The sequence below is a fragment of the Piliocolobus tephrosceles genome, chromosome 8, assembly GCF_002776525.5.
Source record: "Piliocolobus tephrosceles isolate RC106 chromosome 8, ASM277652v3, whole genome shotgun sequence".
Classification (NCBI taxonomy): Eukaryota; Metazoa; Chordata; class Mammalia; order Primates; family Cercopithecidae; genus Piliocolobus; species Piliocolobus tephrosceles.
In genome coordinates, this window is record NC_045441.1 from 51118365 (window position 1) to 51133473 (window position 15109).

The 15109-nt window shown below is 38.5% G+C and overlaps 1 protein-coding gene across 2 annotated transcripts in view; it reads left to right on the forward strand.

The window, feature by feature from the left end:
* The window catches only part of AVL9 (AVL9 cell migration associated), a 103032-nt gene that overhangs the window by 58350 nt on the left and 29573 nt on the right, over positions 1-15109 (forward strand). For both annotated transcript variants that reach the window (XM_023186028.2, XM_023186029.3), the window contains exons 3-8: positions 1201-1286; positions 5351-5422; positions 7902-7991; positions 8789-8855; positions 10307-10347; positions 11136-11174. In XM_023186028.2, coding sequence (XP_023041796.1) covers positions 1201-1286; positions 5351-5422; positions 7902-7991; positions 8789-8855; positions 10307-10347; positions 11136-11174 — 395 coding nt within the window. The remainder of the gene's footprint in view (positions 1-1200; positions 1287-5350; positions 5423-7901; positions 7992-8788; positions 8856-10306; positions 10348-11135; positions 11175-15109) is intronic.

Sequence of the window (15109 nt, forward strand, 5' to 3'; positions counted from 1 at the left end):
ACCTTGGCCACGCTTCTGCCAAGTGATTAGCCAGAGTAGGACAGCCACCACTGGAAGCACTTCCTACATCTATACATCATACTCCTCAGAGGCACACCAGGGGGCTTACCAGCACCAGCTGTACATTGCTTGGGACATTGCTAGCTGCATACTTGCAGTACTAGGTTATTGCTCCAGTGCCCACCTTAGAAGCAGCTGAGATTGTTTTTGCGCCTCTGGAACCATTGCTGTCACAAGTACTCAGCTTGCAGGGTTGCTTGCTTGCATGCAGAGCATGTTAACACCCTCAAAGCAGGGCTGTGAAGTTCTTACCGAATCTCCTACCACCCTATAAATGAGTATTTTGCCTGACTTAATGAAGAGCTGTATTTTACTATGGTATTTGATGCTCTACAAAAATGTTTTTGTTGTTATTGTTGCTGTTGCTTTTCTTTCTGTTTTTTTTTTTTTTTGGAGACGGAGTCTTACTGTTGCCCTGTTGCCCAGGCTGGTCTCAAACTCCTGAGCTCAAGCAGTTCTCCTATCCCAGCCTTCCCAGTAGCTGTGGTTACAGAAGTGAGCCACCATGCCTGGCGGTGCCACCATGCCCAGCAAAAGGACTGCTGCAAACATGTGAATTAAGATTATAGCAAATGTTCTACAGATTTTCTTTGTATTTGTTTATGTATATAATTTTGTCTGTACTATCTGAAAAGCAGTTGCAAACATTGTGACACTTTAAATACTTAAGATCTGAGAATGAGATCATTCCCCAGTGTAACTTCCAGTACCATTATCACAGCTAAGAGATTTAACAGTAATTTCATAATACTATCTAACATCCAATCTATGTTCAAATTTTCTCAGTTGTCCCGCAGATTTCTTGTATTCATTCAAGGTTCATGTGTTGCTATTGGCTTTTATGATTGTCTACTTTGTTTTAATCTAGAATGATTCCCTAAAGATTAAGTATTTTCTGTAATTGTAGTCTGTTTGACCTGTTATAATTCAGCCTCTTGGGCTTTTTGTGATGAGTATTTACCATAGGCAATGAGAAAAATGATAGGAAACCACTGGTTGTGGTGCTACAAATAAGTATGATTTGGATTCCTTGTTTTATCATTTTTGTGTTAATGACTGCATTATGATAGCTTCAGATTTTACTACTTATTAATAAGGGTAATTCACCTCACTATTTACGTTTTTCTATGTATCTCTTAGATACTGTGTTTTTTCACTTGCCACCCAGAAATGGAAATGGAGCCACAGTATTTGGTATCTCTTGCTATCGACAAATTGAAGCCAAGGTATGATAGTTAATAATGAAAAACAACTCCAGAGTCCTTTCTTAGATGTTGGACACTTAGAGAAACACAGTCTTTATTTTTCAGTGGTGCCTGTAATGTTGTTTTAGATTTTTGTATACAATTTGTAGCTGTTTTTTCGATAGTACCAGTTTATTCACAGAAACATTTTATTAAGTTGACATTGGTGGCTATGCTTATATTTGTATCATAATATTTTGTACATTGTTTTTAGATAGTGATACATAAATTATCCATTTCTCTTTTAAATACTGTACTTACATTTCAAGATGTCTTTAAATTTTCTGTTTCTAGTGTTTGGCATATAACTTAGAAACATTGAGTGGTAATGCTTGTGTGTTTTTTAGTTTTTTTATTTTTTTAAAGACAGGACCTTACTGTTTTGCCCAGGCTGGTTTTAAACCCGTAGGCTCTAGGGATCCTCCTGCCTCAGCCTGCTGAGTACCTGGAACTACAGGTGTACACCACTCTGCCTTGCTTTTTTTTAAGCAGCATTTCAGAAGTAGTGGGACATGCTTAGAGGGGCTCCCAGCTACTCATAAGTTGTCTTAATTATCTCTAAGATTTCTTTGTTTTTCTTTTCTCTCTTTTTTTTTTTTTTTTTTTCGAGGAAGAGTCTCACTCTGTTGCCTAGGCCGGAGTGCAGTAGCACAGTCTGGGCTCACTGCAGCCTTGACCCCAAGCTCAAGCCCTCCTCCCAGCTCAGATTCCCAAGTAGCTGGGATACAGGTTTGTGCCACTACGCCCAGCTAATTTTTGTGTTTTTTATGGAGACAGGGTTTTGCCATGATGCCCAGGTTGGTCTCGAACCCCTGAGCTCAAGTGATCTGCCCTCCTCAGCCTCTACAGGCTGAGCCACTGTGCCCAGTCTTGATTATTGTTAACTACTTGCTAGCTTAATGCCTGACTTACTATAATAGCTCTAATTAATAAATTCAAATAAGCCAAGATGGTGGCCCCACCTTTCATGATTTGCTTATGTGTAGCACTGTTTTTTTTGTGGTGGGGATAATCTTGATGAGTAAAAAGCTCTTTCAAAAGGTCAGTAATACTCTAAAGTAGTGAGTGGTTCTCAAGCTCAGCTGCACATTGTAATCACCTGGAGAGCTTTAAAAGCTAGGATGAGTGGGTCTTCCCCCATCCCAAAAGGTTCTGATTTAATGATCTAGACATGGGAGGTGGGAGTGTTTTAAAAGCCCCCCAGGTGATTTTCTACATAGTCAAGATTCACAACCACTGCTCTAAAACAACGATTTTTAATCAGAATTACCTGGAGACTTTTTTTTTTTTTTTTAAATATCTTGTACCTAGCCTTTCCTCCTAGTGACTGAATTAGAATCTCTGGGATTTGAGCCTGGACAATTAAAAGTTTTAAAAGCTTCCTCGGGTGAATAATTAGTAAATCTTTTTCTAACTTGTTATGATGGAAATTTCAAACATACAGATAAATTGAAAACACAGCACACTGAGTACCTGTGTACCCATCAGCTAGACTCATAGACTGTGTGTCTATTTTTCCCCTGACCCACTTAAATGTAAACTACAGGTGTAAATTCCAGGATACCCAAAGTAGGTAACTACCATGAAATAACCCTCTAAGCACGGCCTGGAACCTGGAACATCCGTGTTATATCATGAATAACTGAATCTAAAGCTAAAGATATTATGTCAGATAATAGCATACACCTTAAATGTGTACAATTTTTGTCAATTATACCTCAATGAAGCTGAGAAAATAAAGATAAAAGAGGCTGGGCCCGGTCACTCACACCTGTAATCCCAGCACTTTGGGAGGCCAAGGCGGGTGGATCACGAAGTCAGGAGATCAAGACCATCCTGGCTAACATGGTGAAACTCCATTTCTACTAAGAATACAAAAAAATTAGCCGGGCATGGTGGCGCACACCTGTAGTCCCAGCTACTCGGGAGGCTGAGGCAGAAGAATTGTTTGAACCCAGGAGGGCAGAGGCCGCAGTGAGCCGAGATGGCGCCACTGCAGCCTGTTGGCAGAGCGAGACTCGGTCTCAAAAGAGTAATAAATAATAAATTTAAAAAAAAAAAGATAAACCTGAGAGTAAGAGTTCGCCTGACAGCTTTGAGCAGTTGATGTTTTCATATACTATTGTAATCGAACCCAGGTTTGGCTGCATGCCGCTCAAAAGACAGGAGAGAAGAGAGTTGCTGGGAGGAAAAGCAGATTTATTTGGAAAGCCAGCTAGATGGCGAGCTAGCATTCTAAAGTAGCATCGTAAGTTTTTCAGTCTCTCTGGAGGATTTTTATGGGAGAGGGATATGGGGAAGAAGAGGAAGTTGGTGTCAAGAGGTGACACACAGACATCTGGGTACCAGCGAGGGTCCAAGGAGGCTGGATACTTCTTTATCATTGGTCAGGCCACAGTGCTCCTGTAAATCTTAAACAAAACATAATTAGTTGTTTACATACCTTTTAAATCCCAGAGCTGGTTTTAAAACATGCATGCTTGCCATTTTTGCATATTATCTTGGTACTCTAAAATTATCCTTTTATATGTGCAGGAACAGGGAAACGCTGCCTAAAAAATGGAGTTAGTTATGTTCTTTTGCTATTTCACTGTTACACTATTACCTTTACATACTTACATGTGAGATGAATTGAGCTGCTGCCTGTTCTTGGAAATTTGCTCCTTTTAATACCTTTTATTACCCATATGTCATGTAAGCACTAGTAAAATTATTTCTCCCAAGTGGGTCTTATCCCTCAGTGCTGTTTTAACAGCCCTCGTGCTCTGCATAGCCTTTAAATACGGCCTGTCTCCCCACTCCCTGGTTCTGACCCACTCAGGAGTACATTAGAGTTGCCCATTTTTCCAATGATTGCTATCCTTCTCAATAGATAATAGGCAATAGAAGCAGACAGATAAACCAGTTATTGGAGGGACCTTGAGCCTGGAAGAAAGACTTTACTCCTTTTTAATGAAGATGAGACAGTGGATGAATCCAATCAGGAGGAAGGATTCTACTCCACAGCTAATTTAAAGCGTGTTCATCAGTCATCAGTTGAAAACATGGGGGCCCCTTGGTCCTCAGGACAGATCCAAGAAGGTGTCAGGCAGTACACTAGAGGAGGAAGTCTTTCTTACTTCCCTTGCAGCCTTGCCTGAGGTTAATCAAATCAAGGTTTGCTCTCTACTAGTAGAGGACTGTAGAAATCTCACATAGTCATCCTCACAATCACTGAGAAATAAGTTACATGCTTGTGTTTGGTGCTGGGTGCCAATACAAGTTTCCAGGCAACATGGCACAACTAACTTAACAAAATTACTGACAGTTCTTCCATCTCTGGAGAACAAGCTGTCTGTTTTTGTCATCTCTTTTTTCTTTTTCTTTTTAGACGGAGTCTCACTCTGTCGCCCAGGCTGTAGTGCAGTGGCACGATTTCAGCTCACTGCAACCTCTGTCTCCCAGGTTCAAGCGATTCTCCTGCCTTGGCTTTCCAAGTAGCTGGGACTACAGGCTTGTGCCACCACACCTGGTTGATTTCTGTGTTTTTAGTAGAGATGGGGTTTCACCATGTTGGCCAGGCTGGTCTCAAACTCCTGGCCTCAGGTGACCCACTCACCTTAGCCTCCCAAAATGCTGAGATTACAGGCATGAGCCATTGCTCCTGGCCTTTTGTTGTCTCTTAAACTCGCCCCTTCTCACCAGAAAAAATGGTCTCTGAAAGGACTGTCCATTTATAACCAGAATCAACAGTGATTGATTTGCATTGAATGGTTGATTTGGGCCTGGTGACTTATACATAAAGTATTCTTCATCAGATTATAAATTCCTTAAGATTCGGGATTGTCCCTTCACTATTATATTCCCAGTGCCTCCCACAGATTCTGGCACATAGGGCCAAACTGATGACAGTTATTTGTTCAGTATTTCCTGAGAGTCTTAATAACTTTTTAAATTTAATTGAATGTAAGAAATTTCTTACATATAATTGCTATTTTTATATTGAAAAAAAATATTTGAAATATTGCTATGAAATATTCTGATTAATTGCTCTTTGTTTATAATAGGCACTGAAAGTAAGGCAAGCAGATATCACCAGAGAGACTGTTCAGAAAAGTGTCTGTGTTCTAAGCAAGCTGGTAAGAGACCAAGTAACTCGTTCATTATGTTAAACCTTCATGGCAGATCTTTCTTTAAGGATAAGGCACTATTAGAATAAGAAGAGATTTAAATGACATATTAAAATTATTTATGCCCTAGCATCTCCTCATTCTCTTTCCCTTTCAGCAGTTTTCATTTGCACCTCTACCCAAGACTCGGTAAGAGAAAGATCTTATAGCTATTGGAAAGTAAGTTGACACGTAAACAAAATGAGGTAGCTGATATATTTCATTTATTCATTTTGGTTTTATCCAAAATCTTTTTTTTTTTTTTTTTGAGACAGTCTCTCACTCTGTTGCCCAGGCTGGAGTGCAGTGGCATGACCTTGGCTTACTGCAACCTCTGCCTGCCAGGCTCAAGCAATCCTCCCACCTCAGCCTCCTGAGTGGCTGGGACCACAGGCATGCACTACCGTGCCTGGCTAATATTTTTATATTTTTGGTAGAAACGAGGTTTTACCGTTTTGCCTAGGCTGGTCTCAAACTCCTGAGCTCAAGCAACCCACCTGCCTCAGCCTTCCAAAGTGCTGGGATTGCAGGCATGAGCCATTGTGCCCAGCCAAAATCTTATTTTATCCAAAATAAAATTTTGAGGATAAGAATATTTCTTCCAAGAAGTAATTTTACATATAAGGCAACAATAGTCTCCTAGGAAAGGAATGGCTGTGGCCAGGCGTGGTGGCTCACACCTATAATACCAGCACTTTGGGAGGCCAAGGTGGGCGGATCATGAGGTCAGGAGTTCGAGACCAGCCTGACCAACATGTGAAACCCCATCTCTATTAAAAATACAAAAAAAAAAAAAAAATTAGCCAGTCATGATGGCATGCCCCTATAATCCCAGCTACTCAGGAGGCTGATGCAGGAGAATCGCTTGAACCCAGGAGGCGGAGGTTGCAGTGAGCAGAGATCAGCCACTGCACTCCAGCCTGGGTGACAGAGGGAAACTCCGTCTCAAAAAAACAAGAGAAAAGAAAAGGAATGGCTGTTATAAAAGACCCCAATGTGAGAAAATTGATCGATTATTCATCTGATTCCTGTACACAGCTTTGAGAAGAGTAGCCTAAAAAAATATACATGAGTGAATAGCTTTTTTATACTGGACCAGATGACCGAAGAATAAGAGTACCAGATATTAAAGGAAGTGCAACATGTTAAGAGACTTCCTGAGTAATCATTCTTCAAAGGACGATTACAATAATAAAAGATGCCATTTATTGAGTGCCTATATATCAGGCATTAATTCTGTACCAGACACTTGTTATATGTAATTGTCATTTCCATCCTTATAACAACATTGAGATGTATTTACTGTTCTCACTTTATAAATAAAGGCATACCTCAGAGAAAAAATGTGTAATTCTCACAGACATGTAACTACTAAGTGATAAAATTGGAGCAAAAAAATCAAGTTTTATCTGTCTCTAAAGCAGGCACAAGAGACGGGAAGAGGGTAGCTTACTCAGAAAGGTCTGGTTGTGGTTTTTCTGGTCTATGTATTGAAGTCTATGTATAAAAATAAAATGATTTTATACTTTGATGGGAATCATGATATATTAACAGGGACACTGGAAAAGAGACTCTTTCAGTATTACTTGTTTTTAGTTAATTAGAGTATATATACATCATTGGTCATTGCATCCTGAAATGGACATAGAAATGAGAAAACATCTAGAAAAAAACATTACAAATAAAAAGATGAAAATGGTAGAAGAAGATCCTAAATAGAGAAATAAGGATTAAGGGATAACTTTGCTCAAATGTATAAAACAATATTATGATAAAGGACACAAACTAGTTGTTTGTCTCCTGCCACAGCCTCCTGAGTAGCTGGGACCACAGGTGCATGCCACCACTCCCAGAGGAGTGAGCCTCCACAGAGGACAAAAAAGGGAAATGAACTTAAATGTAATCATGAATGTTCAAATAGATTTAAAAACAGACTGTTATAAGGATGAATAAATGTCACTACACGCCAGCAAAACAGTGTGCAGAATTACAATATGTTTTAAATCATATAATAGTAATAGCTAATGTTTGGATGCTTTCTGTGTGTCAGATACTTCTTACCAAGTGCTTTTACCTGTTATTTAATCCTTAAAACAGTCAAGTAAGGGGTACTGTTTTCATATGCCCATGTTCACATCAGCAAGCAGAGGTGGAGAGGTTAGATTCCCCAGAGCTGAGTGATGGAGCCAGGCCCAGCAAGTCTGAGCCCACACTCTTAAGCACTGTACTGTGTTTCAGGTACTTTTCACTTGCAGCCAAAGAACAGATGACTTCACGGCTTTCAACTGTGAATAATACGCACTAAAGTGGATAGTTACTAACTTTTTTCTCCCTGTTCTCTTCAAATTAAAAAGTTGTGGGGTTCTGTTTGTTTTACTATTATCAACCAATTTTACTGTTATCAACCAGTTATTATCAATCAATGGTAATTTCTCTGTTTTTCTTTAAGCCTTTGTATGGTTTACTTCAAGCAAAACTTCAACTCATTACACATGCATATTTTGAAGAGAAGGATTTTTCCCAAATTTCCATTCTAAAGGTAACTTTATACCCCTCTATAGTGTTTGGCTGAAGATATACTCATGAATTAAGTAAATATTGTCAGTAATACTGTGAAGGATAATTATTACCTTAAGAAAGACATTCTAATGTGAAAACACATTTGCATCAAAATATTGAAAGACTAGGAATCTGCCCAAATACTAAATTTAACCAAACTTTTTTTTTTTTTGGGGGGGGGAAATAATGACTACAAATAACTATAACTAACAGTAATGTTTCTCTTAGTGGATAATAGCCCTTTTGCTGTGGCATTGCTTCTATAAATTTGCTTATCTTACTAATAAACTGCACAGTATTTTTACATATCAGGTTTCTGGTTCCTAGCTCCCAATACATAGACCAGAAAAACCACATGATTATTTTATCGAAAATGGATAGGATGTTTTCCTCAATGCCACCATTCATGTAAAGAATATGGATCTCTCATGGATTCTGATGGGAACAGGACAGCTAGGGACTTAGCAAGGGGCAGAGGGAATTTATACTAGGAATTCATACCACTATGTGAGTGAGACATGCTCTGAAATGTAGAGGGAGAAAGGAATACCCTGAGTAGCTTTTCATACTCAGTGCCCACATCTCTTTTGATACTGCTCATATCCAGAAAAGAAGAAATGAGAACTGGCAAGGTTGCAGAGAAGCTTGTTTTTAAATTTAGCGCCTAGCAGAACAAACTGCCTCAATTAAGAAACCAACTTTTTTTCTGATCAACATATTTCTAATTCAGATCTAAAATGATAGTAAAATGTGCTAAATTCAATCTATATTTTATAGGAACTTTATGAACATATGAATAGTTCCTTGGGAGGGGCTTCATTAGAAGGATCCCAAGTATATCTTGGTAAGTTAACTGACTTACAAGTTAAAAGAGATTCCTTCATTTCTATTTGTTTAGCAAAGTGAGTTGCATGTAAAACTTTCATTAGAATTACATCTCTGTATGGGATCTAAATTCTTCAACATTTGATGCTGTTTCTTCCTTAAATATCTTATTAGCCAGTGTTTATGCTGAGAAGAGTATTAGAACATACCAGATTTACAACTATTAATGTACAAGGTAAATCAAGGTAAATTTCTGCCTTTTTTTTTTTTTTGAGACAAACTACCTCAATTATCAATGAAAATGGATAGCATTTTCTCACCCAGGCTGGAGTGCAGTGGTGTGATCATGGCTTACTGTAGCCTTGACCTCCTGGGCTCAAGCAATTCTCCTGCCACAGCCTCCTGAGTAGCTGGGACCACAGGTGCATGCCACCTCTGCCAGCTAGTTGTTTTTTTTTTTTTTTGTTTTGGTTGTTTTTTTTTTTTGTAGAGACAAGGTGTCCCTATGGTGCCCAGGCTGGAATTTCTACCTTTTAGGATAGTAATGGAAGTTTTTTATTGTCTTGTCTTTTCCTTGCATTAATGCTGACCAGCTTAATTCCCTGTCGTAACAGATGAAGCAAAAAGATGCTCAGCTCTTTCCTGTTCTAAGATTCTTCAGGTTAGGGATTTGTGTTTAATTTATACTATCTTGACAACCCAGAATATCCATTGGTAGCCAAGGTATTCAATGGGCAACTCAATAAATATCCATTTTGTGATTAAAACTTTTTAATCACATAGTGGTTTATGCTCACTCAATTCCAATTTCAGCATGCAGTTGCCAATTGCAGTTTATGATTGCAATCCTCTGTGTAATGTAAACTATTATTCTGCATAATATGAAGTCCTATTCTGAGAACATATTTTCTCTAAATTATTTTCTCTTGTACTGTGTTGTTTCAGGCAGACGATAGAAAAGACTGTGTTTCAGAAATAACAGCATATGAAGTGCCATGACCAAAACCCTTGTTTAATCATTGATTGCCTCTATAATATAAGCTATATCATTTCTAAACTTGTATAGTTTATGTTTGTAGAATGGGGAAATGTGTTAGACCTGCACTGTCCAAAACAGTAGCTACTAGCCACCTATAGCTGTCTATATTTAGATTAAAATTAATAAAATTTTAATAAAACTTAAGTCAGTTTGTCTCAGTCACTCATGCCACATTTCAATTGCTCAAGCCGCATGTGGTTACTGTATTGGACAAGACAGGTTTAAAATATTTTCATCCTTGCAGAAAGTTGTACTGAACAGCACTGTACATGAGTATATGTGTACCTAATCAAACATTACATAAATATTTGAATATTTGCATATTCCTGCTTTTTTTTTTTAACCTTTCTTTCCGTTAAGGGGAAAATAACCTTTCTTCAGTAAAAACATTACATTGTAGTCACAGTTTAGCTTTTTTGTTAACATTGTAGGTCTGTCACCTCGAGATCTTGTCCTTCATTTTCGACACAAGGTATGGTACCTTATTTAAATAAATGTATGATGTACAGTACTAAAATGGCCAACACTGTTCTTAGTGTGCACATTTAACTGCCAATTCAGTGTGCTAAATTGAATGCAGATTGTGGCATACCATGCTTTAGTTCTTCTAAGATGTGCTTGGCCTTATAACTATACAAAATTAAAAGTATTGGTAGTCCTTGTATTATAGAAATTTAAAAGAGCACAAATACTGTTTACTTCTTTGCAGGATAGGGTAATTTTTTCTGTTGTTTTTGCAATTTCATTTATCGTGAGATTAAAATGGAAAGAAACGTGGTTTGATCTTGCAGAATATTTTATATGTTGCCCTGAGAATGGAGCATTTTTCAGTAAAACATATACATCCCTATACCTTCTGATGTTTATTATTGAAGCAGATGTTGACAAGGGTATAAACACAGATTATTCATTTAACAAACATTTACTGAGCACCTGCTTTGTGAACACTCTGGACTTCCAGAAGTAAATTATTTATTCAAAGAGTAGGGTCCCCTTTAAATAGCTTATAGATACTTCAATCAAAGATGGTACCACCCCTTCAAGAAAAAATCATTTCAGTTAGAGATTTAAGTGATTCTCACATTTAAGAGTACACAGGTAATGTTTCACTTCTCAGTATAAGTTCATAATTTTTCATGTACTTTTTAAAGTGCTGTATTTAGTATTAATGATTATGGTTATGTTTTAGGAGGGGAAAAGATGAATTATAGACTTGAGTTTCTCATTTCAATACAACATTTTTTTTTTTTTCTTTTGCAGGTCTTAATCCTATTTAAGCTAATTCTTCTTGAAAAAAAGGTATGATCCTAAGGGATGAAAGGAAAGATGCAGTATTTAACTTTTATTGACTTTTTTTTACATTATTTCATAAAATTGAAACTAATGATAAAGTATTAAGATACTTTTTGCCTATCATTGTGGTGAGCTGAAGCACATTTTCTTGTTCTCTGCCATAGAAATATAAATTCATACAGCTTTTCTGGAGGTAATAGAAAACTCAATTTTAAACTGACTTTAAATAAAAAGGACGTGTTATTGGCTCACTTTAGATTTCAGGGTTGTGTGACTCAGTGGCTCCATGGTGTAATTAAGTGCCTAGGTTTTATTTCCATCTCTTTGCTCTACAGTACACAGTGCTAGCTTGTTTCAGAGCCTAGTTTCCCTGGTAGTATAGGAAACTGCCGACAGTAATTGGGTTATTTGCTTCCTCAATCATAACTGCCGGCAGAAATAATACCTCCTCCTAAACAATCTAATAAGAATTTTTGACTGGGCACGGTGGCTCACACCTGTAATCCTAGCACTTTGGGAGGCTGAAGCAGGAGGGAGGATCATTTGTGCTCAGGAGTTTGAGACCAGCCTGGTATACATGGTGAAAGAAACCCCATCTCTACAAAATATACAAAACTTAGCTGGGTGTGGTGGCACGTGCCTGTAGTCCCAGCTACTTGGGAGGCTGAGGTAGGAGGATGGCTTGAGCCTGGGAGGTGGAGATTACAGGGAGCTGAGATCGTGCCATTGCACTCCAGCCTGGGAATAGAGCCACTGTCTCAACAAATAACAATTAAAAAAATAATAATTCTTTCCTTCAATTTGTTTGGGCCTATTACAGGCCACATATGTGGCTACTCCTGTGGCCAAATACATGCTTGCCCTGATTGGTTTAAACTTGGGTTCCTGACCACTCCCTAATACAAAGGGATGGGTTTGCCATGATTGGCTTAGTCCTAAGGCCAAATCTGACCTACTACCTATTGTTATACATAAAATTTTATTGGAAATCAGACCCATTTATTTACTTGCTGTTTATGGCTGCTTTCACACTGTGGTGGCAGAGTTGAGTAGTTGTGACAGACCATATGGCCCACCAAGCAAAAATATATATCTGACCTTTTATAGAAAAAGTTCACCAGCCTTTGGTTTAGACTAATCAGGAGCCATCTTTGGATCTGGGCCAGTTTTATATACCATATTACTGTGCCTAGTGGAGTAAGGGTGGAAAGAATATTGGGGAGTCGACCATGCACAATATCCACTTTAGTTCACTACCTTAAAAATATTCCTTTGACCCAGTAATTCTCCTTTTAGAGATCTATTTTCCAAAATTAATCTGAACTGGACACAAAGCTCTAAGAGAGTCTGTCACAGAATAATAAATTATAAGTGAATAACTATTAGTTTATCTTGCATGTTGTATATAATTTCAGACAATAAAAAAGATACTGAGATGTTTTTATTGTTTTAAAGATTTTCATGGCATGTTAAGTGAGAAAAGTTTGTCTACAACATACCAAGCCCATGATCCCAATTTTATAAATGAATATGTATTAATTGAAAAGGGACTGGAAGTAAAGGTATCAGCCTAGTTTGGCGAGAACATAGGTTATTTTTTTAAAGGAAATTTTTTTCTGTATCCTATTTTTCTGTAAGAAATATATATTCCTTCAGGCTGGGCATGGTGGCTCACGCCTGTTATCTCAGCACTTTGGGAGACTAAGGTGGGCAGATCACTTGAGGTCAGGAGTTTGAGAACAGCCTGGCCAACATGGTGAAAACCCATCTCTGCTAAAAATACAAAAATGAGCCAGGCATGATGGCAGGTGCCTGTAGTCCCAGCTACTCGGGAGGCTGAGGCAGGAGAATTGCTTGAACCCCGGAGGCAGAGGTTGTAGTGAGCCAAGATTGCACCACTGCACTCTAGCCTGGGTGACAGAGCAAGACTCCATCTCAAAATAAATAAATGAATGAATGAATGAGTATTCCTTCAAACAGAAAAAAAGATAGTTTTTTAAAAAAAATGAACCCAACATACTAGTGTGGTGTTTCAAAAATTTTTATTTAATTTCTAAAATTGTGACAAAATACACATGACATACAATTTATCATTATAACCATTTTAAGGTATACAATTCAGTGATATTAAGTACATTCATGTTATGCAGCCATCATCACCATCCAGCCACAGAACACTTTGAATTCCTTTTTATTTTTTGAGACAGGGTATAGCTCTGTTGCCCGGGCTAGAGTGCAGTGGTGCAATCATGGCTTACTGCAACCTCTAACTCCCAGGCTCAAGTAATTCTTCCACCTCAGCTTCCTGAGTAGCTGGGACCACAGTGCTGGGATTACCAGCATGAGCCACCACACCCAGTCTATATCCCTTTATAAGTGTTCATTTTTTCCCCTGAATCATAATACCTTGAAAGTAATTTGTAGACATTGTGGTACTTCACTCCTAAATAAATACTTAAGGATATATTTCTTAAGAAAAAGAAAATATTCCTATATAACCGAAATATCATTTTCACATTCAGGAAATTTAACATTGCGATAATAAGAGGAATCTGACATACAGTCCATTTTCAAATTTCCCCAGATGTGATAATGTCCTTTGTAGCTGATGTTTTCTTTTTTTATTATTATTTAATTTTTTGTTTTAAAGAATAGAGATAGGGTCTCACTCTGTTGCCCAGGCTGGTCTTGAACTCCCGGCCTCAAGTGATCTTCCTGCCTCAATCTCCCAAAATGCTGGGTTTACAGGTGTGAGCCACCACACCTGACCTAATTGTTGCTTTCAATCTGGGATCCGGTCAAGGATCATCTATGGCATTGCTAGCTCTCTTTTTTATTTCAAAAAGTTCTTTCACCTTTTTTTGTGTGTTCTTTTCTTTCTATATTTTGTGATACTGGCATTTTAAAAATAATCCAGACTAGTGTTCTAGGGTGAGATTTGTTTGTTTTCTTGTGGCTAGTTTCAGATTAAACCTTTTTAGTAAGAATCCTACACAGGTAGTGGTGTGTCTCTGTCAGGACATAATATCAGGAAGCCCATAACCATTTGTAGTAGTAGTATTGGTGACGTGAAGTTTGATCATTTGGTTGACGTGGTGGTTGCCACCTTAATAGGTAATCTGTAGAATGATAAATTTCAGACATTGTGACTATCCTGTTGTTTCACAGTAGTTTTGGCATCTTTTGGTAATTTGTACCTAAATCATGGTGGATGCTAAATGGTGATTTTTCTATTAGTACTTCTATGTTTATTAGCTGTTAATTTTTTTTTTTTTTTTTTTGGAGACAGAATCTCACTCTGTCACCCAGGCTGGAGTGCAGTGGTGCGATCTCGGCTCACTGTAACCTCCACCTCCTGCGTTCAAGCAATTCTCCTGCCTCAGCCTCCTGAGTAGCTGAGATTACAGGTGCGCACCACCATGCCTGGCTAATTTTTGTATTTTTAGTAGAGGCAGGGTTTCAGCATGTTGGTCAGGCTGGTCTCAATCTCCTGACCTCGTCATCTGCCCGCCTTGGCCTCCCAAAGTGCTGGGATTACAGGTGTGAGCCAGCTGCCACGCCTGGCAGCTGTTATTTTTTTATTTTTTATTTTTATTTTTATGAGACAGAGTCTTGCTGTCTAGCCAGGCTGGAGTGCAGTGGCGTGATCTCGGCTCACTGCAACTCTGTCTCCTGGGTTTAAGTGATTGTCCTGCCTCAGCCTCCCAAGTACCTGGGACCACAGGCGTGCACCACCATCCCCGGCTAAGTTTTTGTATTTTAGTATAGATGGGGTTTCACCCTGTTGGCCAGGATGGTCTCGATCTCCTGACCTTGTGATCCACCCACCCCAGCCTCCCAAAGTGCTGGAATTACAGGCATGAGCCACTGCACCCGGCCAGCTGTTACTCTTTATATAAATAATTTTTCCCTCTTTTTTATTTGTTATCATTATGGATGGC